This window comes from Eschrichtius robustus, chromosome 10 (assembly GCF_028021215.1).
Source record: "Eschrichtius robustus isolate mEscRob2 chromosome 10, mEscRob2.pri, whole genome shotgun sequence".
NCBI lineage: Eukaryota > Metazoa > Chordata > Mammalia > Artiodactyla > Eschrichtiidae > Eschrichtius > Eschrichtius robustus.
In genome coordinates this window covers 54619431-54645508 of record NC_090833.1, presented here as the reverse complement: position 1 = coordinate 54645508, position 26078 = coordinate 54619431, and the positions used below count along the sequence as shown (strand labels likewise).

The window sequence follows — 26078 nt, the reverse complement described above, 5'->3', positions numbered from 1 at the left end:
AGAATTTAATCACACAATTTGTTGTAAAACTTTTGAGACCACGAGTGACCAGTTCTTTTGAGGGGCGTCAATGAGAACCAACAAAACATACTTTGAAACTGATTAGAGAGTTGGCGCAGGGGGACACCTCTGCTTGCTGTTATTGTTACATCATTTCAGCCTGTGGTAATGACATGAGAAACCAAGGAATTTGCTCGGTTCCCCTAGTGGGGTGGTAGAAGACTGGGGGTGGGGGATGTCTTGTTGGTAGAATAGAGATATTCTTTTGATCTTCAAACTACCAGGGAAAAATTAAGTCTCCTGTATTTCACATACTACCTTTCCTTGATGTTTGATTACTATGGGAGTTTTACAAAGATGTATGCTTTCCATTGTGAACAGACTCTTGGATTTCTGCTAAAAAGCACAGGCTTTACTTTCTGTGGACAATAAAACAGAATTCTCAGAAGGATAAATTATTATTTCTTAGTGTCTCTATTTTTTGTTTCTAAGATTTTCTTTTACGTGGAGCACTGCTGCCTTGTTAATTTCTGTTTAAAAATAAAATATCTATTTTTTTTTCCTTTAAAGTCAGACCTAAAATATTCCCCCTACACTGGCTGAAAATGTTGGTTGTTTGACTCTACAACACATCTATTTTCCCTTGTTCTACTTTGGAGGATTATTGGGGATTAAAGGGGACATGTCTTTTGATGGCACTTTTCCTTTCTTATATATATATATACTCATATATATATGAGTATTTTTTTATTTCTACTGGACTAAAAGTTACCAGTACACAGGACTCTTTGCAGAGATCTGAAGTAGCCACAACTTGTACTATCTCCCTGCGTTGTCAGAATGTGAAATCACTTCCAGTAATAACATCTTCCCAAGGGGGTGCTAATAATGATGACAGACAAGCAACATGAGGCCTAGAGCATTTGGGAGTGGAGTTAGACACAGCAGAACACTGAGTTTGGAGTTTCTTATAGACCTGGAAAACAAAAGCATACATGCTAAGTCCTGCAGGTGGCAGAACATCTGGGGAAGAAAAATAGCATCATGTTCTCCAGCTTAGAGGACAACATGGAACATTGACAACACCTGTTTCTGCTTCATCATCGTGACCTACTGTCATTTCTCCCCATACTGTCAGAACCAGCAAGGCTTGCATAGTCTAGAACAGAGCTTCTGAAATGTAATGCATGCACTATGAGTGGCTACTGGCAGCCATCATTATCCTTCCACAGTTTCCTTGGATTTTTGGCTTTCTAGTCTGCAGTTCTGGGGTGCAGTTAATTTTTTGGAGAGGGGATTGGAGTTCATTGCAATGGGTGGATGATAAGAAGAAAGACAAAGTAATGTCAGTGTCCAAACGAGGAATAGTAGGTTCTAAACCTGAAGAAGACTTTGGCAGAAGCTGCAGAGACTACAGGAAGTCTCTAGAAGAGTCCAGTTCCTGTCTCAGGCTTTACTGTAAAGAACTTCTCTGAACCAGGCTTCCTTTCCCATGACCAAAGAGAAGAGCTTCATTTCACCAAAGCATTAAAAGTTTATGTGATTCATGCGTCACTCTTAGATATACAGTCCTCAGACGAGAGGGGAAGTTGCCTTCAGTAAAATGCTTCTGTGCCTTGATGAAAATAACACCAGGGGCAAGCTCTTATGTTGGTTTGCATTACCTCAGGGGGAAAAAGACCCTGGAACAATATTAAAGGCTGAATGTGGAGGAATGACCAGGGAGACCAGGGACATGGCTGGACACTTAATCAACCAGGGTGCAAAAGATGGAGGGTCTTGTTTTGACGCTGTACATTGTCAAAAAGGGCGCTAGAGTGTGTCATTTCAGGTCCACTTGGCTCGAAATTTCTGTTCTGCTTGTCAAATATATGCTAGACAGTGAATCTTTAAACGCAAGGTAGAAAGTTGGATTTGTTCCCAGCCCTTCCAGGTGAATAAGAGATGGGAAGTACAAATGTAATGAATGAGCATTTCTGGAAAAATTGCTCATTTGCACATTCCAATAGACAATATATAAATGTGAATACTTTTATCTAGTGAAATTTGGCATGAACAGGGACTGAGCATTATAAGGAAATAAACTTCCCAAGTATCTTTAAAAAACAAAAAAACTTCTGTTAAGATTTCACTTGTCTAGAGGCAAGACGGGAATAAAGACACAGACCTACTAGAGAGTGGACTTGAGGATACGGGGAGGGGGAAGGGTAAGCTGGGACAAAGTGAGAGAGTGGCATGGACATATATACACTACCAAATGTAAAGTAGATAGCTAGTGGGAAGCAGCCGCATAGCACAGGGAGATCAGCTTGGTGCTTTGTGACCACCTAGAAGGGTGGGATAGGGAGGGTGGGAGGGAGGGAGACGCAAGAGGGAAGAGATATGGGGACATATGTATATGTATAACTGATTCACTTTGTTATAAAGCAGAAACTAACACACCATTGTAAAGCAATTATACTCCAATAAAGATGTTTAAAAAAAAAAAGATTTCATTGTCTAGTTCCTGTTTTATTCTCAGTTGATAATTTCGGCATGCTTAAACTGCCTCACTCTTTTTTTCCTTTTGTATTGCAATGAAGACATGATTTTATCTGCCTTTAGGAGCTGCCCTAAAGGATAAGCATGGATTAATGAGTCCTTAGCAGCTATTGATTCATTTGTTGTTCATTCCTTTATTTGTTCACACATTTCCCCAAATACTTATAGAGTACCTTTCATGTGAAAAGAAGCACTGTTTTAGCTTATATGATTAAACAGACATGGTTTCTGTTTACAAGGACACTTTTTATCTTCTGTGACACACACACACATATAATGTATAAGTAAGTATTATAGAATGTAGAAAACCACAATACTATCAGAGTGATACAGAGAAATTGCTATTGGAATGTCTAAAAAGGAAGAAATTACTTTGGAATGGAAAGATGTGGGACAACTTCGAGGAAGAGGTGACATTGAATTGGACCTTGAAGAATATGCAGAATGTGTTATAGATATGCAGAGTCTGGAGTAAGGGGGACTCCTGATGAGGGAAGCTTGTGGCCAGAAGTACAGCATAAGACATGAATGAGAATGAGCAAGGGTTATAGAGGAGAGCATGTTTGGCTCTGTGTGACATGAGGCATAGGACATGAAAGCACACAGCTAGGGGAGAGCCCACCTGTTAAAGCTGGTGAGTTTGGGGGTAGGTAGTGCTTGGTAGAGAGTCACTAAAGGGCTTTGGAGCGGGGGTGGGGGTGATGCTGTCAGCAGTGTACTTGAGGAAAATTAAACAGAAGGCAAGTGCTCTCCTTTGAAGTGACAGCCTTCAACTTTTAGAAGTAGGCATTTGAAAATTGTCCAAACACCGATATATGTGAAAATCAGCCTTAAATCTTTTTCAGACAATCTGTTTTAATTAAATGAAAGGAAGGAAAAAATAACTTCTGCAGTTAGTCTCTCCCCACTCCTCCTAAACTATAGCATAGGCAGGGGTTGTAGTCAGAAATCAATTCAAAGGGAGACAATAAGGAGCTGGTAAGATGGTTGGGGGAAGTAATTACTAGATAGCTGGCTGCTTTAATTAAACCTTGAGAATACTTGAATAGAAAGAAAAATGCTACACTTGACTGGATGGGATGGAATGTGTGTCGTCACATTAGGGCAATGAGCTGGTGTCAGGAGGAATTTATGAAGCTATGATAGAAGAAACCCTTCTTCCTGAGTCTTTACAACCTCATAACCAGGCCCCAAAGGGTGAAGGAGGATGTTTTTCATGCCGTGTGAAATTCCATGTTAATATTTCTGTATTTGTCTAAAAAAAGAATCCATCCTTCAGTTTAATGTTCTGCCTTTTAGATGTTCCTCCAAATGAAGTTTGAATCTACCTTTAACTGTGTTCATTTGTACATCATTTTCCACTCAGAAAACAAAATGTAGGATTCTTGGTGTCAATTTTAGAATAATATTGACTTAGGAGGAAAATGGTGTTTTTACAAATGTAAACAATGCAGAAAATCCAACCTGCATGCCTTTATGATTTCAACATACTTTTGAACCTCAGTTCTCCAACTCTGTCCAGGAGAGCTAGATAGTGGTACAGATTTTGGTAAATAGGACATCTAGGTAAGTATTAACATCCCCCGAAGTGTTCTGAAAATGTTTTGTTGTTGGTTTTGATTTCTAATATATTTTGGGAAAAGTCCAATTAGAAAATTGAGTAAAAGCTAGCTACATTCTTCTGAGATAGAATAATTTCAGAGTGATATTCATCTGTGAAAACTGTGCTAATGTCTTGAATAAGGCACTGTTTGGCCACAGATTCTATTTATGAGGCTAAGCAAGACCACAGGGGGTTCTAACAAGTATCACTCTTAACAATTATAATAGCTTCTCTTCTTGAGCAAAAAAAAAAAAAAAAAAAATTAACTATGTACTACACTAGCCCCTTTCTGTAGGTCATCTCATGTAATCCTGTAATAACCCCACAGTGTTGGTGTTATCACCACCATTCTACAGAGGATGGTACTGAAACCTTTCAAGGTTAAATATCTTGCCAAAGGCCACGTGTTAGTAGGTAGCAGAGCTGAAATTTGAACTTGTATCTACTAGACCCCGAAGTCTCCATTCTTTTTCCTTTGTCTTATTGCCATATTATGGTATGATAAAAATAAAGAGAAAAGTAACTAAAGATGGATGGGAGAAAAAAGAAAATAAAGGTGCATGTTATACAGTGTTATAATGTTTCCACACTGGATATTAATGGGAAAAATGTAAGAATAGAAATGGTAGTTAACATGTGTTGAACGTTGACTATATACCATTATTGGTGAAATAATTTATTATCTCGTGTTATCTGTTATCCCCAACAACCACCTTATAAACTACCCACATTGTACAGAGGAAACTGAGCTAAAGAGATGTTAAACTACTTGTTAACAGTTGTCTAACATTTCATAAGTAAGGGTACAAAAGCTCAAATCCAGGTATTTTGGGTCCAGAGCCCACACTCTTATTTTTCATGACCCATATGCTAAACTATTATTTAAGTGGCTGTTAATGGCTGTTAATATCAATAGAGCACGGGCTGTTTTTCAGAGATAACTCACTCTTGTTTAGAGATTTAACATCATCATTTACTACCATCTTTGATGCCAGTGGATATTTTCATCAAGTTTGTAAATGGCCCCGAAGTGGGGAATGTGGTAGCCAGCTGAGTGACAGAGTCAAATGAAATGCAGCCAAGAGTTTCTGTACCACCAAATGACAATGGAGATGCAAAAAGTTAGCTTCTGAATATAAAGAGCCATCAGAAATAAAGAGCATCGGGCTTCCGTGGTGGCGCAGTGGTTGAGAATCCGCCTGCCGAAGCAGGGGACACGGGTTCGAGCCCTGGTCTGGGAAGATCCCACATGCCGCGGAGCAACTGGGCCCGTGAGCCACAATTACTGAGCCTGCGCGTCTGGAGCCTGTGCCCCGCAACAAGAGAGGCCGCGATAGTGAGAGGCCCGCGCACCGCAATGAAGAGTGGCCCCCGCTTGCCGCAACTAGAGAAAGCCCTCGCGCAGAAACGAAGACCCAACACAGCTAGAAATAAATAAATAAATAATTTTTTTAAAAAAATGACTTAAGATTTAAAAAAAAAAAAAAAAAGAAATAAAGAGCATCACTTTTGTAAAGAGATCTAGAAATTTTACTTAATGGCAAGTTTCATTTTAGCCACACTATAAACTCCATGAGGGCAGGGAACCAGGTTATCTTGGGCATAACTTTATCTTCTAGGCCTAGCATAGTTTGGGGAACACAGTAAGGGATTCAGTAAATGGAATGAATGAATGAATGAATAATATAACATGGACTTTAAAAAGCTATTGATTCTTTTCGGTTGAATTGATAGAGGTAGAACATCTAGAACAAGGGATGTGTTTGTTCTGTTACACTCTCTCCTGGTCACACAGCTAGTTCACTATATTAGTATTGGCATATCATTTGCACATTTACACATCCAGTGAGGTCCAGTGTTAAGAGTAATTGGTGTGGTGAATGGAATAATATGCTACATGAGAAAGCAGGGACTGACATTTTAGGTAAGTGACTTCTGTGTACCAAACATGGTTTCAAGCACTTTCTCAACCTTATCTAATTTATTTCTTAAAGCAACCAAGATAGCTCAGTGGTATCATCTTTATTTTACAAAAGGGGGACTAAACTCAGGCAAGTCAATATATCTGCTCTGGATCACCCAGTAGTTGAACCAGTTTGTCAAACTAAGAGGCCCAATCTCCTCCTACCTGAGATTACTCTTGTCTATATTAAAAACTAAAGATATTCAGCCTGGAGAAAAAACTGCTAAGGGAGGGCTGACAAAGAAAGTAAACTACTGCCCCTTTTAGAGCTGAAATTCTGTGATACTGTAGCATTTTGAGGGTTCTCAAATATTAAAAGAAATACAAAGTAGACCGCAAGCAAAGTTATTCTGTGTGGTCTGGGGGAAGAGGGGAGAAATAAACTCCAGTGAGTAGAAATTATGGGAGGCAGATTACAGATCAACTTGAGGCAAACCTTTCTAATGATTAGACCTATTTAACAGTGGAATGCAATGAGTTGTTAGGAAGTGAGTTCCCTGTCATCGAAGGGATTTAAACAAAGGCTGAGCTGCCACCATGATATGCAGTAATGTTGGGCAGTTCAGTACCCTACGTTTAAATTTAAATTAATTAAAATTAGATTAAAATAAAATAAAGTTTGGTTCCTCAATTGCACTAGCTACATTTCAAGTGTTTATTAATCACATGTGACTAGTGGCTACCAATTAGTACAGTACAGAACTTTTCTATCATCTGAGAGAGTTCTGCTGGATAGCACTGCTATCGCACTGGTGCATAGCATTACTGGACTCTGGTTCCTTTTTACTCTGAAATTCTCTTTCTGTAAACAGTTCCCCATCAATCACCATTTTTTACTAAATAACCAGTAGTTTTGTTGTATCTATATAGGAGTTGATTTTTCATGTCTCTTATTGAGATATACCCTGGTATGTGTATTTATTCAAATATATTGGCATGTTCATTAAGTAGCTATAGATAAAATGTTTGGCCTTTGGAGTCAGTGCTAACCAAATAAGTACTTCCTATTATAGAAATTCAGGGTGTCCAATTGGACAGTACCTCTTGTTCCCGAAGAGTTTTCTTCCAATACCATTTTTCTAAGTCTTCACTTTCATTTCTTTCCTTCTTTGCAAATTGGTCATTCCCAAAGGAAATGAATTTGACAGCAGATTGTTGGAGATTAATTACCTATGATATGCCAAAGCCACTTCATAAATGTCAGTGCTGAGGAATCCCTAGAGAGAGAATTTTTAGATTCAACTGGAAATTAATTGTAATTAATGTAATAGGTTAACTCATTGTAATTATTTTTAAGCCTTTTGGCAGTGAGTTAATTCCCCAAGATCCACATTGCTCAAAGTGTCATAGAGAGTGCTTGATGAGAATGTTCCGGTACTAAACCTTAACCCTCTTGAAAAAAATGCTGTTTGTCTTTCCTTCTGGCTGAGTTTCTTCAGAAACATATTTTGGTGGCATTTGATTTCTGAAGAACAAAGGAATCCCTGCAAGGTGATGTATAAACATCACAGCCCAGATAGAGGACGCTCATTGGAGAAAGGGAAAACAAAAGGCCTTTGATTGTGCCTCGTTTTCTTTGGAAGTATGTCTTGCTTCAGACTAACAGAATGCCTTTGCTCTTGGAATAAAATGTAATGGAACTGAAAATTGAAGAATCTGGGCCTTTTTCCCTTTCCTAATTATTTCCACTTGACTCACTTAATCTTGGACGATTATTCAATCATATCTGAAATGGGAAAATGATGGGAGTAGAATTTCCGTCTCTTGTTTCAAGAGCTTATAAACATTAACAGAATAGTCTTGAACAAAAAACAAATACAAATCACAATTGACGGTGCCTCGTTTTTAGATATTAGAAAAAAATGCCTGCATTGTTAGGGAAGCAGCTCAAGTTTCCAAATGCGGGAACCTTGTCAAGACTTGATGCGTGATTTCACTATTAACGTTGAAAAACTATCATTTAGAGCAAATATTTCATAATGGCAGGTTGTACAGAAGCTAAGGAGCCAATTTGTTTACTTGCACCTGGATAGGCCAAGAAATTAAGCCCTAAAATGGGTCATTAATGATCAGGATCATTAACACTCAAAGATTCGCAGGTTGGTTTCTGAGACTCAGAGATGTCTCATTTCTTTCTAGTATGTTCATGAGCCTTACTGCAGGTTTATGAATAGAAGGACACATGGAATTCAAATAGTTGCTGAGGGCTAGATCAGGACTCAATGTGCAATAAAATTCCTGACAATTGGGACTGTCTAAAATTAAAGCTAACTGCCAAGATAGGGAAGTAAGTTGCCTGTTACTATAGGGAAACAAGCAGAGTCTGACAGCCACCTACTGGGGTTGCTGTAGGGCAACAGTGCATAAGACAGAGGTTTGGCCCCAGTGACATCTGAGGCTGTTTTGAATGCTAATTATTCTTGTAAATTAGGGTTTTGTTTTTAATTTAGACTCCACAGTTATGCTTTTAGTATTATCCATAATGGCCCAGAATACCCCACTTTCATTAAACATCTAGTTACTATACTGCTGGTGTGTGGGCAGAGCAGGAACTGAAGAAAAGGGAACAGTGTATGTCTGAGCATCTTATGAGTGCTGCTGATTGGCTCCCTGCATTCCTGAGACAAATAAAAAGAATTTGGGGGCGTTTGCTAAATTGGGTGCTCCCAGAAGCAGGCTGTGAGCCAAGGATTCAGGTGCCTGTTAGTTGTTAAAGAACTGCTCCCAGGAGAATACAGGAGAGGAATGAGGGAAGGGGCTAAAGCTAAACGGGGTGTGTGTGGGGGGGTGATCCTACAGGGAGCTCTGGAGCATAATTTACACTTCAGAGTTTGTCCCACTTTGGCGCTAAGCAGAACTGGTTAGCCATGCATATGCCTGTTGGGGGGTGTCTGCGAGCTGCTGGCTGTAATGTACGCAGAAGCTGGGGGATGGGCACGCAAAGCGAGGAGAGGGGGCAGTACAGAGCTGATCAAAGGGATCAGAGGGGATCTGGCAGAGCAGCAGCGGCCTCTGCGCTATAGCTACTATTATCTGTATCTTTTAAAATTCTCTGTCAGGAGAGGTAATTAAGACACGACCACGTTGTATTTTTAGACACATCCACAGGCCACTAGAGATTGTAACGTCCTTTAGATAAAGAATTGTGTCTCATTCTTACAAATCCAGTTAGCACTGTATGATTTACCCGGATGCTGGTCCCACCCTGCCAGGTGCTGCAGGGTTTTGCAAGTTTAAAAGGCAGTCAGCCAACCAGGTCCTCGTGGACTTTATAATAGTGCAGACTAAACTCATAACAAGAAACAAAGCCTTAAACATACGTCCAGTTGCAGGATTGTTGAAAGCAGACTCTTCAGTTCTCCCTGTACCATTGGGGGCCCCGTGTGGGCTGACCTGGTCAGAGGGGGCTTCATTCAGGAGGGAGCCATAAACTGGATCTTGGAGGAATTATATTGGGAGGAGAGAAACCATTCCAGGCAAGAGGAATGAACAACATAATAAATGGGATATTTGCAGACAGCGAGATATTGCTCATGAAAGGAGCAGAGGCTTTTGTCGAGGCCTAGGGGAAATATCTATCCTGGTATGTGGTGGAATCACGTCACAGAAGCTCTTCTTGTCTTCGCCTTTTGGGACTGGTGTACTGAGAGGAGAGGATATTTGTTTCTTGGGTATGGCATAATAAACTCTATTTTAGGAGAGTCTGCCTGAAATCCTAGTATGGATTGATGAGGGAAGAGGGCCTGGAGGGAGAAGTAATGCCTAGCAGTCACTATTAGCAGTCCAGCCCCTTTTTTTTTTTTTTTTTGATGTGGACCATTTTTAAAGTCTTTATTGAATTTGTTACAGTATTGCTTCTGTTTTATGTTTTGGTTTTTTGGCCCCGAGGCACGTGGGATCTTAGCTCCCCGACCAGGGATTGAACCCGCACCCACTGCATTGGAAGGCGAAGTCTTAAACACTGGACCGCCAGGGAAGTCCCTCCAGCCCCATATTGCTCCCTGGATCTTGCCCTCTGAATTCCAGCTGCCTGCAGATTCTTTCCACCAGGATGTCCCAGAATAATCTCAGAGTTAACATGTCTCAAACCAATCTGCTGATTTACCTCCAACCTACTCCTCTGTTCTCCTTTGCTGTTCCTCAGGCCAAAACTTGGAGCCGTCCTTGACTCTCCTTCTCTCATATTTCACACCTCATTCAGCTCCACCGTCAAAACAGAGTCACCAGGGACTTCCCTGGTGGCGCAGTGGTTAAGAATCCGCCTGCCAATGCAGGGGACACGGGTTCAATCCCTGGTCGGAAGATCCCACATGCCGCAGAGCAGCTAAGCCTGTGCGCCACAACAACTGAGCCTGTGCTCTAGAGCCCGCGAGCCACAACTGCTGAACCCACATGCTGCAAGTACTGAAGCCTGCACGCCTAGGGCCCATCCTCCGCAACAAGAGAAGCCACCACAATGAGAAACCCGGGCACCGCAACGAACAGTAGCCCCCACTCACCGCACTAGAGAAAGCCCGTGCGCAGCAGTGAAGACCCAATGCAGCCAAAACCAAAAAACAAAAAAACAAAGTCACCGCCTCTGGCTCTAGGCCTTCGGCATCTCCCATCTGGATTGTTGAGATAGCCCCTAACTGGGCTCTCTTGCCCTCCTACTGTCTGTTTTCCACACAATAATCAGAGTTATCTCTTCGCATTATAAGACAAACCAGTTGCTTTCCTGCTCACACCCTCCCATTAGTTGCTGTCACAGTGAAATCAAACAGTCCGCCCTCGGTATGCTCATGTTCCGCATCTCTGGATTCAACCAACCACGGGTCAAAAATATGGGGGAAAAATTCCAGGAAGTTCCAGAGAGCAAAACTTGAATGTTTCATGTGCCTGCAACTATTTACATAACGTTTTCATTTTATTAGGTATTACAGGTAATCTAGAGATGATTTAAAGTATATGGGAGGATGTACATAGGTTATATGCAAATATTGCACCATTTTACATAAGGAACTTGAGCATACGTGGATTTTGGTAGGTATCCACAGGGGTCCTGGAGCCAATGCCCCTGGATACTGAGGGGTTACTATGCTAAATCTCCCGGTGTTGAAGGCTGGACACAACCTGACTCTGGCTATTTCTCCAACCCCATGAGCCACATCTTTCCCATTGCTCCCTTGCTCCCTCCTCTCCAGGTGGTTGTTTTTAGAACCCATCAGCCTGTTCCCTCTTTAGATTTCTTTCCTTTCTGTTCCATCCACATAAAATGCTCTTTCTACCATCTTGCCTCTCTCACTTCATTCAGGTCACGGTCCGTAATGTCCTCTCTTCCCAGAGGCTTTCCTTGACCCCTTGTCTAAAAGCATGGAGATACGAGTGTCATCCCCACAAAGTCTGGCTGAGCTCCACAGAAACAGGAGTGAGGGCCAGAGAGAACATCAGGGAAGGGATGGTGAGGGGAAGAGGACCCAAGGGAGGAGCATGGAGTCAGAGACTCAGGAGAGAGAGAAGTAAGATGTCCTCTTTTGGAGAGAGGTACTGAGGTCAGGATGCCCCTGGATTAAGATCATCTCCTTTCAGGGGCCCTGAGGCCACTCTGCATGTGCTTAGGATGCAGATCTTAAGGAATGTTTGGTGCCATGCTTTATTTTTCCCAACTGCAGATATTCATATTACTGGCCCAGGACTGAACCAGGTGACAAGCCTCTGGGGAAGGGGAAATGAAAACCAAACAGTGGTGCTTTTTGTTTCTCTCTCTACTCCAACAAAGACCCCTTTCCCTCAAGGGCATGGTGTCAGAATCTACACAGTGATAATGCGATATTCTAGGAACTTTTCTAGAGAACCTAGGGACCCTTTGCTCTTTCCCCAACTAGACCAATCTGAATGACAGTCTCCTGGCTAAAATACTTAAAAGTCCTAAGAGGAAGAAGGAAGTGTATGAATGTATGGGATGTGCTACAGGAAAGGAGGAAGTTGGGGGTGGGTTATTTCTTGAAGCAGTATAATGTAACTTTGAAGAGCCTGATTCGGGATTCTGACACCCAAATCCAAGTCTGACCTTTACCAGATGTGTCATTCCAACTTTCTCATCTCTAAAATGGAAATCACAATAGTGTGTGGCTCTTAGGGTTGCTATGAGGCACACAGTGTCAAGTACACTACACGGATTCCATATATGTTTATTGAAATGGAATGCAATCTTCAAAACTGTGTCATGGTGACTCTGTACATCCAGCCCTTTCCTGTGGAATTTATGTGCATGATCCTCTTTTCCTTCCTGATTGGAAATAATCATCATATGGTTGTGTCTTTCAAAGTGCATTCTAATAGGGTCTGTATCAGTCATGCTTCTCCAGACAAGCAGAACCAGTAGGAGATATCTTTATCTATGCATCAATATCTATATCCATATCTATAGATACAGATAGAGAGAGAGAGATTGATAGATTTCAAGGAATTGGCTTACTCAGTTTGTGGGAACTGGCAAGTCAGAAATCTGTAGGGCAGGCCCACAGGCTGGAAACTCTGGCAGGAGCTAATGCTCCAGTCCAAAGGAAAAATTTCTTCTTTTTCAGGTAAACCTTAGGTTTTTGCTCCCACAGATTGGATGAGGCCCACCCAGGTTATAGAAGATAATCTCCTTTACTTAAAGTCAGCTGGCTGTAGATGTTAACCCTATGTACAGAATTCCTTCCCAGCAACACCTAATGTTCGATTGAATAATTGGGTACTATAGTACAGCCACGTTGACACAAAACTAACCATCAGTGTATCCATACCCTACAACTCATATGGACTCTCAAAGAAAGGGAGACACAGTGCCTATGAGGCTATAGATAATAGGGGATGAGATGAGCCTCCCAGGAAGCAGATGGTGAAGACCCTATAAGGGTTTCCTGCCGTACTAAGACTAAAAGCCAAAGTCCTAACTGAGTGCTGCAGGGTCCTGTGATCTGGCTCTGCCCCCACCTCACCTCTCAGAACTTATCTCCTACTTCTCTCTCTAGGTCACACCCCACTCCAGCCTCGCTGGCCTCTTAATTCTAGAACTCTCTTCCCCTTGATATGTACTTAGCTAATTTCCTCAGTACCTTCAAGTCTTTGCTTGAATCTCTTCTCAACAAGACCACAGTTCTCCCCAACATAACAATCCCACCTACCCTTCTCCTTTTTTCTTTTTTCCATAGCACTTACCACCTTCTATACAACTTACTTATTTAGTTCATTTATTTACTGTTTACTCCCTCCTCTAGAACGTAAACTCCTCAATAGGGATCTTTGTGTGTTTTGATTACGAATGTATTTCAAGCCCCTAGAACAGTGTCTGGCATATGGTTGAGGCCCAAGAAATACTTATTCAGTGAATGAAAGAGAAGGATAAAGAAGGGCAGTGCTACTCAGGAACTCATAGGGTGTGGTTAGGGCAGCTGAGTTGAACAACTCCAGGGGTGCCATTCACATAGATTGCAATATGAGTAAACTTCCCTGGTGTTGTGCAACACAACAGCCCCTTAAAATAGATGAGCTGATGATTGGGGCAGGGGGAGTGATTGTTCAAATTCCATTTCTTTCTATAAAGAGCAGTAAAGGCTCCATAAAGGGCAAGTCCTTGTTGTCCTCTAAGGGTAGGTATTAAAATGGATTGAAATTTTTTAACTTTTTTTATCCCTGTGAAAGGGTAAAAATCCAAATTGTTCTTAAGAAATGAACTTCATGTAACCATTTATTATTATGAGGTCTGAAGGGAGACATAATAAGAAATGGTTACATGAGGTTCATGTCATAAGGACAATTTGGTTTTTATAATTCCTTATTTCTACAATTCATTTCCTCTTCTCATAACCAGAAAAATCTCAGCTCTTCTATAATCAGGATTCTTAGAGAATCTTCTCATCAGGATTCTTAGTGGTTCCAAAGTGTGGTTCCCAGATAACAGCATTATCATGACCTGGGAACTTTCCAGAAATGAACTGCAGACCCAATGAATCATTAGCTCTGCGTTGGAGCCTGCAGGTGATTCTGATGCATGTCCAGGTTTGAGAACCACAGTTAGAGGCCATCCCCCATTGAAAAAGTTTCCCCTTTCTTTTTTATATTCCTAGGAGCTAAGAAGATGTTGTTTTATATAAATAATTGGGTTTCTTACTCCAAATATAAAACCATAGTATATTGAAAGATATCCCTCCCAGGAGATTCTGCTGTGTGCCTCCTGCTTCACCCATTTGACAATTCCTGGACTAGAGAATGTTTAAGAGCCTTAAATGATCTGGAAGGCCTTTTCCTGGTCTAATAATCTGGGAGGGAGAGAGGGATACTAAATTTGCTTATCATTACTGCATTTCTATGCATATGGCCCTCCTTCGGAAGTTTTGCATAAGGCCCTTGAGGGCCTTCTGCAAAAAAAAAAAAAAAAAAAAAAAAAGGTCCTCAAGGCTTATTTAATTTAAGAAGCACTTTCTAGAACCATGTCTAGTCCCAGAGAAAACCAAATTAACTCTCACCACAAAGCTGTATGGAATCACACTCTTGGAACACATGAATACTTGTCACAGCTAAGGAAGAATTGCCTGCCTTTGGATCCAGGAGTAACCATGGCTGTGAAATTCCTTAGAAAGACCTCATCCGTACTCATATCTGTAAAACCCTAGAATAGTGGGTAATAGAAAGCAGAGAGATGTTCATGTCTACTCTTAGTAGAACATGTGGGCCCCAGATCACATTTTAACGATGAAAGATAAATTAAAAGTGATCACCAGAACTCATTCTAAGCCTTGAATTTTTTCCAGTTTTTCTTACGTGTCATGTGATAGGTTAGTACCAAAATAACAAACATACCTTCCAAAGCCCCTGAGAGGGTTAGGCATTAACTCAGATAGTCTTGGTCAGACATTCCAATGTGGCTAAGCTGAGGAAATTATGTCTTGTTCACTACATGTGTTAAACGCTTCTTCCCTATACTTAGGGTCACTGTGCCCTTTTCATATTCTTGGACTAAGACCTGGACATGGACATGTGTTTGTCTCTTCATGAAGTTTTTTCAGTTCCAAGAAATACTGCTCTCTAAATAGTAACTTACTGATGTTTTGCACCTGTGTGTATGTTTTTCTTTCTGATCAGAGTCATTGTCAGTGGTATGCTCGTAGTGTTTAACAACCAGCTTTCCAGATGAAAAAGCCCCAGTTTGTAGCATTTGTCAATTTCCATAGTGTAAATGTTATCACCATGACCAATTTCAAGCTATCAATATGACATCATTGCAAGTAAAGTTTGGAAAAAGTACACACAATTGGTATTCTTGGATTGGTGCAAGCCAGCTCCAACACATCATTGGAATGTAGAAATTTTGGAAAGCAGAGGAAAGGATAAAAAGAAAACAGAGGAAATAAATTCATGATATTGCTGCTAAGAACAAAAATCACTTTTAATATTGGATTACATTTCCTTACAGTATTTTGTCTTTGTTTTAATGTAATTGTTATCATTTTGTATACATAATTTTGTGTTTTGCTTTTATATTCATGAACATCATTTTAATGGTTGCATAATATTCCATCAAATTAATGTAACAATAATGCTATATATCAAACTAGAGCACTGGGTATAAGTCTTCCTTCACCTTTCTGGCTATTTCCTTAAGGCAAATTCTAAGAACAAATGATTTCAATTATGGGTCTTGAAAAAAATATTCCCAAGTACCATTTGGAAAGTTTGAAACAGTATACACTCCACCCAACAGTGTTTAAGAATGCTTCTCTCACTCTACCTTCACTACAGCTACTTTTTTAAAGTTTTGGATAATTTGATAAGTTCTTTTTTTTTTTAATATGTAGAATATTTATTTATTTATTTATTTTAACATCTTTATTGGAGTATAACTGCTTTACAATGGTGTGTTAGTTTCTGCTGTATAACAAAGTGAATCAGCTATACGTGTACATGTATCCCCATATCCCCTCCCTCTTGCGTCTCCCACCCTCCCTATCCCACCCGTCTAGGCGGTCACAAAGCACTGAGCTGATCTCCCCCTGCGTTGCAGCTGCTTTCCACTAGTGAGGTGGATGGACCTAGAGTCTGTCATACAAAGTGAAGTGAGTCAGAAAGAGAAAAACAAATACCGTATGCTAACACATATATATGGAATCTAAAAAAAAAAAAAAAATGGTTCTGAAGAACCTAGGGGCAGGACAGGAATAAAGATGCAGACGTGGAGAATGGACTTGAGGACACGGGGAGGGGGAAGGGTAAGCTGGGACGAAGTGAGAGAATGGCATGGACATATATACACTACCAAATGTAAAATAGATAAGTTTTTAAAAAAAAGTTTAGCATTGCATTTCTTTACAATTGTGCCAAACATTGTTTATGTTTATTTTCATTTCTATTTCTCCTTTTTAAAAATTTTTGTTCATGTCAAGGGCTGCATAGTGAGTCATTCCCCTCCTAGGAGATTCTGCTGTGTGCCTCCCTCCTCACTCATTTGATAATTCCTGGACTAGGGAATGTTTAGGATCTTTAAATGTTTAGGATCTGGAAGGCCCTTTTCTGGTCTACTCATCTGGGAGGAAGACAGAGAGGGACACTAAACTTGCTCCCTCTCTCCCCCACTTACATCTCAGCTTTTTTCTATTTCTCTACTCCAAGCCCCAGACTCCCTCCACTTCTGCCTTACTATCCCTCAGATAATCCAGGCACACCACAGAGCAACAGGTTCTTCCCCCATATGTCTGCAGGGCTCACTCCCTCACTTCTATCAAGGCTTTTTACCAGTGCCATCTCCAACAGACTTCCTCTGATCCCCCTGTCTCAGGTTGCCATCCCTCATCCCTACTCACTGTCTCCCTTCTCCGAATCACTCTTCTCTATAGCATTTATCACCATCTGCTATGGCATATATTTTACTGTTCATCATCTGCTTCCCCTCTAGGGTATAACTTCCATAAGACAGTATCTCTAGAGTCTAGAGGAGTGTCTGATGCTCAATAAATAGTTGTTGAATGAGTAAGTATACTCAAGCCCTGTATCTAAAGGGTTAGTTTTATCTTGATGAAGACAAAATCAATTTATATGTTCTCTTTAAACACTGAAGATAACTATTTGCAATATCTGTCAGAAATATATTTCTAGATTTTTTAAAGATATTATGTTTTTAGACAAACAGAAGGTTGGTATTTTTATGTAACTAAATCTTCCATTGTGATTTTTTTCAATTCAAATTACACTTATAAAGTTCTTTTTCATAAAGAAATTAGATAACTTTGCACCCGTACTTTATTCTGCCATTTTTATGGCTCTTTAATATACAAAGAATTAATTTTGTTATTGTGATAAAATGAAGTCTAATTTTTAAATGTGACTTACTGTTGAGATAGTTTGTTGCTTGTAATGACTTTGGTTTTTCTTGTTATCATGTAGCATAATATTTTAAAATTTAACTTGTGTATTTTCCTCTCATGTAAAATCTACAGGTGTCAGATCTCAACGGACATTCTTAATTATCTCTAAGATATTTTCATGATAGTATCTCTGTATTTTAAAAGCACTTTACGGAGGGGGAGGTGATGGTGGGATGAATTGTGAGATTGGGATTGACATATATACACTAATATGTATAAAATAGGTAACTAACAAGAACCTGCTGTATAACAAAATAAAATAAAAAAACTAAAAGAAAAAGCGCACTTTACAATATAGACTAAATACACTTGAGTTTGTTTTTGTTATCACTACAAGTTCTGATAAGATACAGAACAAATGAAAGAAAATATAATAGGAAGTTGGGTTCCCAGAAGTGGAAATATGAAGGACTGAAGTAAAATCTGCCTCTAGCCACATTTTTCCTGAAACACCTGCCAGGTGTTATTAGAATTAGAAAACTGACCCTTTTATTGACTCTGTAAGTCCCATGCCTAACCTGTAGTTGTTGCTTGATAAATATTTGTGGACTGAATTGCCTGAGCCTTACGGCATGATAGCCTTTCCAGAAAAGTATTCCAAGGAATAGCCTTCCTTTTCCATCTGTCTTCTGTTTTCTCCTTCTCTTAGCTGCGGTCCAGTGCAGAGCTCCATCCTGACCTGCTCACAGATTGCCTCACCGTGCAGCCCCTGCAGCCCGCCACTTCCCCACGAGATGCTGCCGATAGGGCGGTGGGATGCTCCCCAGGGCCCGGGCCTGACCTCTATCCAGGTAATGTCAGCAAAGGCAGACCCAACCACATCAACTACCCTTCTCTAGGCCCTTCACTTTGGTTAATGGAAATGCACACATAAAAATGCTTCTAAGATCATCTGTATTTCACTTTATCAATAGACTGCAAATTATCCCCCTCCCGACCTCCGCATTTGATTCCTGAGCTGGGTTTGGCAGCAGACTGTTTTTTTCTCATAAAGAAACAAAGTAAACTAATGCATTAACTCTTTAGGTTCTGGACTTCTGCCAAAAGTTCAGTGTACCCAACCCTCCCAGGTATCTTAAATTTATTAATTTGATTTAGACTCAAAGGAAATGTTTCCCCTAATGGAACAGTCATTGTTGTCTTTGCATTGTAAAAGGAAGCCCCAGGTCTCTAAGAAAAAATTTCACATCAGTAAATCAACTTGTAAGAATGTCCATTAATGTTTGGCAACCACTGGGGGAGCAGGGTTGGGATGGCACTCCCAGAATAGCTTCCTTCTGCCTAGGTTTGAATAATAGATGACTCTACATTTAGAAGAATGTTACGTATGCAGTGAAAAATGAGAAAGGATTAATATGCAATAAGGATGTTATTTTTTTCATTTACTTTCTTAGCCTGGACTTTTGTGCATTTTCTACTCTCTGTAATGGTGATATACTTGTGCAAACATGATTGGTTAGTCATCCTCATATATGGAAAGCTCTTACTGTCATGCTATGAACATGAAAGCAAAAGTCCCACCAGCTCCACATTCCAGACAATGGGAATTTTCTGTTTTCTGTGAATTACAAATTCTTCTCCCACTCCATCTGGTTCCAGAGCCAGGTTTTGGCAGCAGATTGCTTTTTCTTTTTAAAATTAAGTCCTAATAAGCCGTAAAGAATGAAGAATTTATTGATGCATAACAGTGGAATAGGAGAAAGACAAGCTTGTATAACTTTTTAAACTTCACAGCTCTCAGCTGATCCAAATGCAGGGGAAAAGGCATTAAGCACATATTTCAAGAGGGTCAGTCATCAAGACATCCTAAATGTTGTCCCAATTGCTTTGGGTACTTATGCTTGGAGAAAACAAAGCCTCAGCTTTTTTTTTTTTTTTTTTTTTTTTTAGCCTCAGCTTTTTGAGACCATGGGAGATTAGATTAAAACTTATTTGAAAGGCTGACCAAATCTGACAAGAGATTTTGGGTGCAGGTACACATAACACATGAAATATGCCAATGTACAATGTTACCAGCACCCAAATATTTTATATTAGATATATACATGAAAAAGTGTGACTAGCTTTTGTTTGCACATATGTCCGTTTGATTTGCCAAACATTTGATATATGAACATTTATTCTAGCACATTAAATTAGCAATCAGTTTAAAACAGCCTTTAGGGCATTTCCCTACTTATTTAGTCCATAAATCCATGATCTTACTATTATAAATACCTGGAACCCAGCAACTAGAGAGTAAGAGCTAACCAGAATTGATTGAAAAATGACCCAACATCCAATATAAAAAAAAATAGTTTATGGTGATGGGCTGGTCTTGTTGCATTTAAACTTCTTGGAAATGGATTTGGGAAGCCATGATATCTTTGTCTATGAAAAACATGAGTACCTTTGCTGTATGTGGCATACAGTATATGGCTCACTTTCAAAACTTAGGAGTCACATTTGTCTTGATATGTGCTTTCGGATGTCTGGTAGTATTGTTGAAGTTTTTTAAGAGGTTTAGTTTGAAACGGCTTTGTCATTCCAGACAGAATTCCTCTTTTTGTTCATGATGCTTTTCTGCATTTGATCTTCAAAACAAGCTGTTAGCTTTGAGCATCTAACTGTGGCAGGCGAGCTGCCAGAGCAGACAAGGAGCCTAGGTTACCACGGCGTCAACAGAGCATCTTCACATTGCCTCGAATTTTCTGTGGCTCTGGGAATATTGGAAACAGGCAGGTGGCCATCTTGCTTAACTTTGTTCCTAGAATTTTACTTCTCCAGTTAGCTTTTAAGTATGAAAATTTATCTGCCCTGCTTCTTTCTTTATTCCTGCTTCCTTCAGGCTCTATTTTACTTTCTTTGCTCTTGACTTTTTTTTTTTAGTTGATTATGTTCTCTGTTTTGCTGAGTAGGCAACAAACAGAGCAGAACAAGGCAATGGAAAACTAAAACAAAAAATTTAAGCCTTCCTTTTATAGTTCTAGAAATGCACTTGCCAGCAGTGCATGTTCGCACCAGTTTCAAACCTGTGCTAAAGATCAATGGAAAGAAGCCAAACAGCAAAAAATGCCAAAAGAAGAGGAAGCTGTTCATCAATTAGTTAAATGTAAAATCTGAAGTGTTAAGGTAATTTGATGAAGATTAAGAGTTGGCTAAATGGCAAAAAGAATTTGGAGTCGTTCCCTTAACATTCTATTATATACAAAATCAAGAAAATATTTGTTTAAAGATTGTTGAGAACTTATACCTATAAGTGCTAGTAAATTGATTTATCATAAAGATATTTTGATGGAAACCTGTTGAGTGTATATGGGTGCAAAGGATCAAAAATAGTTTAGCGTGAACATCATGATTATTTAGAAGCCACAGTGACTGGGGACTTGTGGTTTGAAGAAGTCATGGTTTTGAAATGGAAATTGTTAGTGGCTAGGAGACAGTGATTTGTAAGATTCCAAGGTAGGAATAGTTTGCAGAGCATTAAGGTGAACAGGGAAGATGGCAGTTCTGACACATACAAGTCTTGCAAGTCTCCTAACATATTGGCTTCCCTTATTGAAACAAACTTCTCAGTTGATAAGACAGAGTTTGATTGGAAAGGATTGCACGAAAAGACTTTTATTTCTTTGGAAGAAAATAGTGCCCCAGGTTAAAGCAGCCAAATATTACTTGAGGCCACACTGAGGAAGATTTTAAATTGAGGTGTTTACTTGTCTACTATTCTGAAAAGCCCAGGGCTCCCCACACCTGCTCCTGGGTTAACCTGAGAGTAATTTTGTGATCTAACAGGGAGGCCAGGGCAGTGATGAGTAATTCTCAAGGATGGCTCCCTTATATTTTCTCTGCTTTTGTTCAGAAGTTCTGTAACCCAGATAGATAATGCCCCAGGCCAGCCTGTAAATTTAGGTGATTTATCTGGTAATCTGAGGGAGGAGTATTTCATAGCCAGTAGATCAAGGTGTGAATGCCACATTCAAGCCTAAATGCCTGTGTAGATCTTCCCATCAGCGCCCTCAGTGAGCTAATAAAGAGGATAAGCCTATAATTAGTGAGTCTGCAATATCATGGGCAGCCTGGACCAGTGCCTGGTCTTGGCAGAGTCCATTCAGTAACAAAGCATGCTCTGGGGAAGAAGATCTGTCCCATGAGTGATCATAAAAATTACGTCTCCCTCAAAACTGAAACTGTACTACAGACTCAATAAAACATGGCCTTTGCAAATGCCCTTAGCCATGAAGACATCATAGAGGCCAATGTGGTTGAGATATTTGAGTCCCACAGAAACCACCCATGAGGTGAAGAGCTAATGCAACTGGAACAAGGAAATCTGCAAGAATGGGGGGAATTTTATTGTTACCACTTCTATTGGGTTATAAAATAATGATGTTTTAGAGCTTATAAGTCCTACTGAATTATTCCAATTTTGAATGTAACTAGATTTTTCAGGAGAAAAAAATGTGTCATGTTCAGATATCATAGGGGATTGTAGAAAAAATCAAAGACTTGTTTAGGGCAGGAATTTTTGAAGCCGTGTAACAGGCGGTCCTCCGTATCTTCAGATGCAGAACTCAAGGATACAGAGGGACTTCAGCATCCAAGGATTTTGGTATTTGCGGGGGAGTCCTGGAACCAATCCCCCAAGGATACTGAGGGATGACTGTATTGTCATTCCCTTCCTTTCACCTCATTACTGGAAAATGAAAGCTTGTCTCTTACAATATCATCACTTTTTTTTTTTAACAATATCTTCACTTTTTTAATATATAGCACTGTATTAAATCCATATAGTATTTAGCATACTTCAAGAAATAGTTAATGTTTCATTTTAATGTAATGTTTCCTACAGTATTTAGCATACTTCAAGAAATAATGTTTCATTTTAATGTAATAGTTAATGTTTCATTTTAATGCATGGTATATGTTTTAATGCATTTTCTACATTCTTGAGTTGAATATATTTGCTATCTTGGGACAGCTTGCAGAGTTGCAGGGGCTAGAAGTAGTTTCATATAAATGTGCCTCATATAGTCTACTCTCAAAAAGTGGTTGTTAATTCAGGGACTTTATTAGAAGGTTCTAAATTGGCACACAAATTTCCTAATAGGTTGAACTTTATAGGAGAATTGTGAAGATCAAATAACATGATCTATGTAAAAGTCCTTAAGAAGGCATAGTGCACTGTAAAAAATGCAATAGTTATTAATTGCATTATTTTCAAAAGCACTGCTTTGTTTAGAATTCACAAGAGGTGAAAAAGGTACAGAACAATTTGGAATTGGTGTTGGACCAACACTAATGGGCCAACACCAAGAAGGAGGCAGATACTGGGATTACAGAAAGGATTTAAAGGGAAACATTTGGCAGTAAAGTCATTGTCAAGTCTCTTTGATGTTGCCTTGAACTGCTGTCAAAATCTTGCGTTGTTTTTGTAACGTCTCTTGTGTCTGTGGTTTGTCCACAGCTTGCATTGGATCGGTGAGGGTAGGAGCAAGCCTCATCCTTCTCTGTTGTAGGGACTGATAGCTTTAACCTATAGATTTAGCCCTCCCTGCCCCTGAGCCCGTCCTTTAGTATGCATTATATCACCTGAAAGACTTATGAGAATAGGCTGCTGGGCCCCACCCCCAGAATTTCTGATTCAGTAGGTCTGAGTGAGTCACAAGAATTTGAATTTTTTGCCAGGTATTTCTAACAAGTTCTCAGGTGACACTAGGTGTTGCTGGTCCAGGGACCACACTTTGAAAACCATTGCTCCACGATCATAAACTGTGGGAACGTGACTTTTAGCAAAACATGATCCAAATTTTGACTGGTGGAGTTAAAATAAGAATTGCCCCTAATTAACTAGATGGGGGGAATCCTTTCACAATGAATACATATAGCAAATCACCACGATGTACACTTTAAATATCTTACAATTTTATGTGTCGGTTATACCTCAGTGAAGCTGAAACAAAAAAAGAAGTATTTAAAAATGAAGCAAATTTATCATGTGAAAACAGCGTGATGGAACTCTGTCCACAAAAGGGAATTTTATGATATTGCTGATATGCTATATATTTATAATGATAAATGGAATAATGCTGCTCTGGTACTTACAATTAAATAATTACAAAGATAATAAAACAGAATCAAATAGTGGGGAGCAAAATGCCCTGCAGTGTATATTTCTGTTTCTTATTATAGTGACCCTATAGATTGATATTAAGCATGTCCTCCCACACCAGAGTTATAATGGCATTGCTCATATTTTGGTTAAGAATAAGATCTTATAACCACCCAACTAAAGAAAATTAAATTCTGATTCCCAGCCAGCACAGGGCACATTTGTATGTATGCAGCTAATGTTAGTGACTTTATATGTTTACATGCCGCCTAATTTGGTGCTTCAGTTTTCCATATCCACTTATTCCCTTGTATTCATGTTAGTTTTTCACACAAGATTAAGCTGAATTATTCAGTTTTATAATATGTACAAGTTTTTGCTGTAAAAATATTTTTGTGGGTGAGCAAAAACAATTCCACACCTTATGGAGGAGGAGAGGAAGGTAGTGAAGCTGGGTGATTGTAGTTGTGTTCTCACTGGGCAAAGTCTTCATTGTCTTTATACAATATTTCTCCTTTCTCTCATTTTATGTTATTTTGTTGGCGCTTAAATGGGGTATGGGAAGGAAAGGTTGGATCTACTTTGAAGTGTACCCCAAGCAGGTCTTAGGAAGCAGACAGATGGCAAGATAGAATTCAGGATAGAATTTGTGGAATGAGGAGCCTAGTAGCTTTTGTGATTAGGAAGTTATGGGCCAAACTTCTGGGTCCAAAATTTTGACTTTCTGCTCCAAGGAAAGAGGGATAGAGGTAGTTAATGTCTCTTTCATGTGAAGAATAAACAAAAAAGAAAGTGGACATTTTCAAGGTGTTTGTAGCCACAGTGAAAGTTCATTTTTTACATTTGTATGAGCACTGAAAATGAATGTTAGGAATAGCATAAAACTCTAAAGTGAAGGACATTACTGCATTAGCTTCAATATTACTTGTCATGTTTTGCTGTTAACAGTAATAAGGGAGCATATTGCAGGCATTGTATAAAGAGGATTTTGTGGAATTGACCCATTCCAGGCCACCAACAGCACTGACTCCAAAGACTGACTTTTATAGTGTCTTCCTCAATATTGTCAGAGGATTATCTGCTCCTTTCAGGTGCCCTGGCCATGTCTTGAACCATTAACTCTTCTCTAAAAATAGGCATTGATCCATCAGAAGTTACAGCTGCTTCCTTGGGGTCTTAATTTTCCTACCTAAGTTTCGAGGCTGCTCTAGCCTCACTTTCATGACATTGTTTCGAGTTGCTACCTGAGTTTAGCTTCTTGGACTCCAATCCTGTTCTCTCTTAGTGAACTTAGCTGCTCACATCTGGCTTCTGCTCTGACTCTCATCATCTCTGATTTCAGAGCTGAGTCCTACCCTAAAGATCTGTTAACACCTAGCCACATCCTAAAAAGCCGGAGATTTATAATCTTCATGGAACCTTTCCCTGGGGATTTAATAAAAGGTCTATTCCCACATTATAGGAGAGACTGCAGAAGGTAAGCTACCCAGTTGACCCTTGAACAATGCGGGTTCAAACTGTGTTGCTCCATTTACACATGGACATTTAAAAATAGTAAATACTGCCATACTACACAGTCTGTGGTTGGTTGAATTCTTGGATGTGGAGAAACTGCGGAGACGACTGCGGATACTGAGGGCCAACTATAAGTTATACATGAATTAACACCTGCATTGTTCAAGGGTCAACTGTATTCATTATTGAAGAGAAAAGGGGATAAACTCTCATCAGCGTGCATGAGGGTTTGCTCCTCAGACAGGTTCACAGGGATGCTTATCAAGTTTTCTGACAAATGGACGCACTTCATGAAAATGAATTGCATCAGCTGCCCCAGAAGATTTTGCACTTGGTAAAATAATGATCTGGGTTCCATAGTTCTGAAGTACTAAGGCAGTTGGGGGTCATATCTACACAAAAGTAAGGATAGGCAATATTTAGCATCTCTTTTCTTAAGTCACATTACTGGCCACATTTTGTACAAGCCCCCTGATCACTGTGTAGCCAATCTATGCTCAAACAGAACATTTATAAGTGGAAATGTTACTTCTTCCTCTAAGTCAAATTTATTTCCCTCTTACTGAGATCAGTTACTGATCTGACATACATTAAATGACATACAGAGTGCTCAGAACAGTACCTAGTACACAGTAAGTGTTCAGCATCTATAGTTAATATTATTACTTTTATCCAAATACTAGAAAAATATATATTATAACTCTACAAAACAGATAGGAAACAGGTGCCAAAAATTACCCACCACTCCCACTGTTTAAGGAATGGGGAAAATATGGAAGCCTAAACAAATTGTAAATTTAATAAGCATTGTTTAGTAGAATAAAAGAAAACTAAAATACAGTCCTTTATATTTTATATTTCAGTAATTTGCCCAGTAGTTCACATAGCATTTTTTAAATTCTACTGTAGGTCTCTAGAGAAAAACAAACTGGCATCAGAAGCCCACTGATTCACTTGGGTGGCAACGCACCCAGAATCACAAAG

The 26078-nt window shown here is 39.6% G+C and overlaps 1 protein-coding gene across 4 annotated transcripts in view; it reads left to right on the top strand.

Moving 5' to 3' along the window:
- The window catches only part of GLIS3 (GLIS family zinc finger 3), a 494000-nt gene that overhangs the window by 407048 nt on the left and 60874 nt on the right, over nt 1-26078 (top strand). For all 4 annotated transcript variants that reach the window (XM_068552881.1, XM_068552879.1, XM_068552883.1 and 1 more), the window contains one exon: nt 18141-18282. In XM_068552881.1, coding sequence (XP_068408982.1) covers nt 18141-18282 — 142 coding nt within the window. The remainder of the gene's footprint in view (nt 1-18140; nt 18283-26078) is intronic.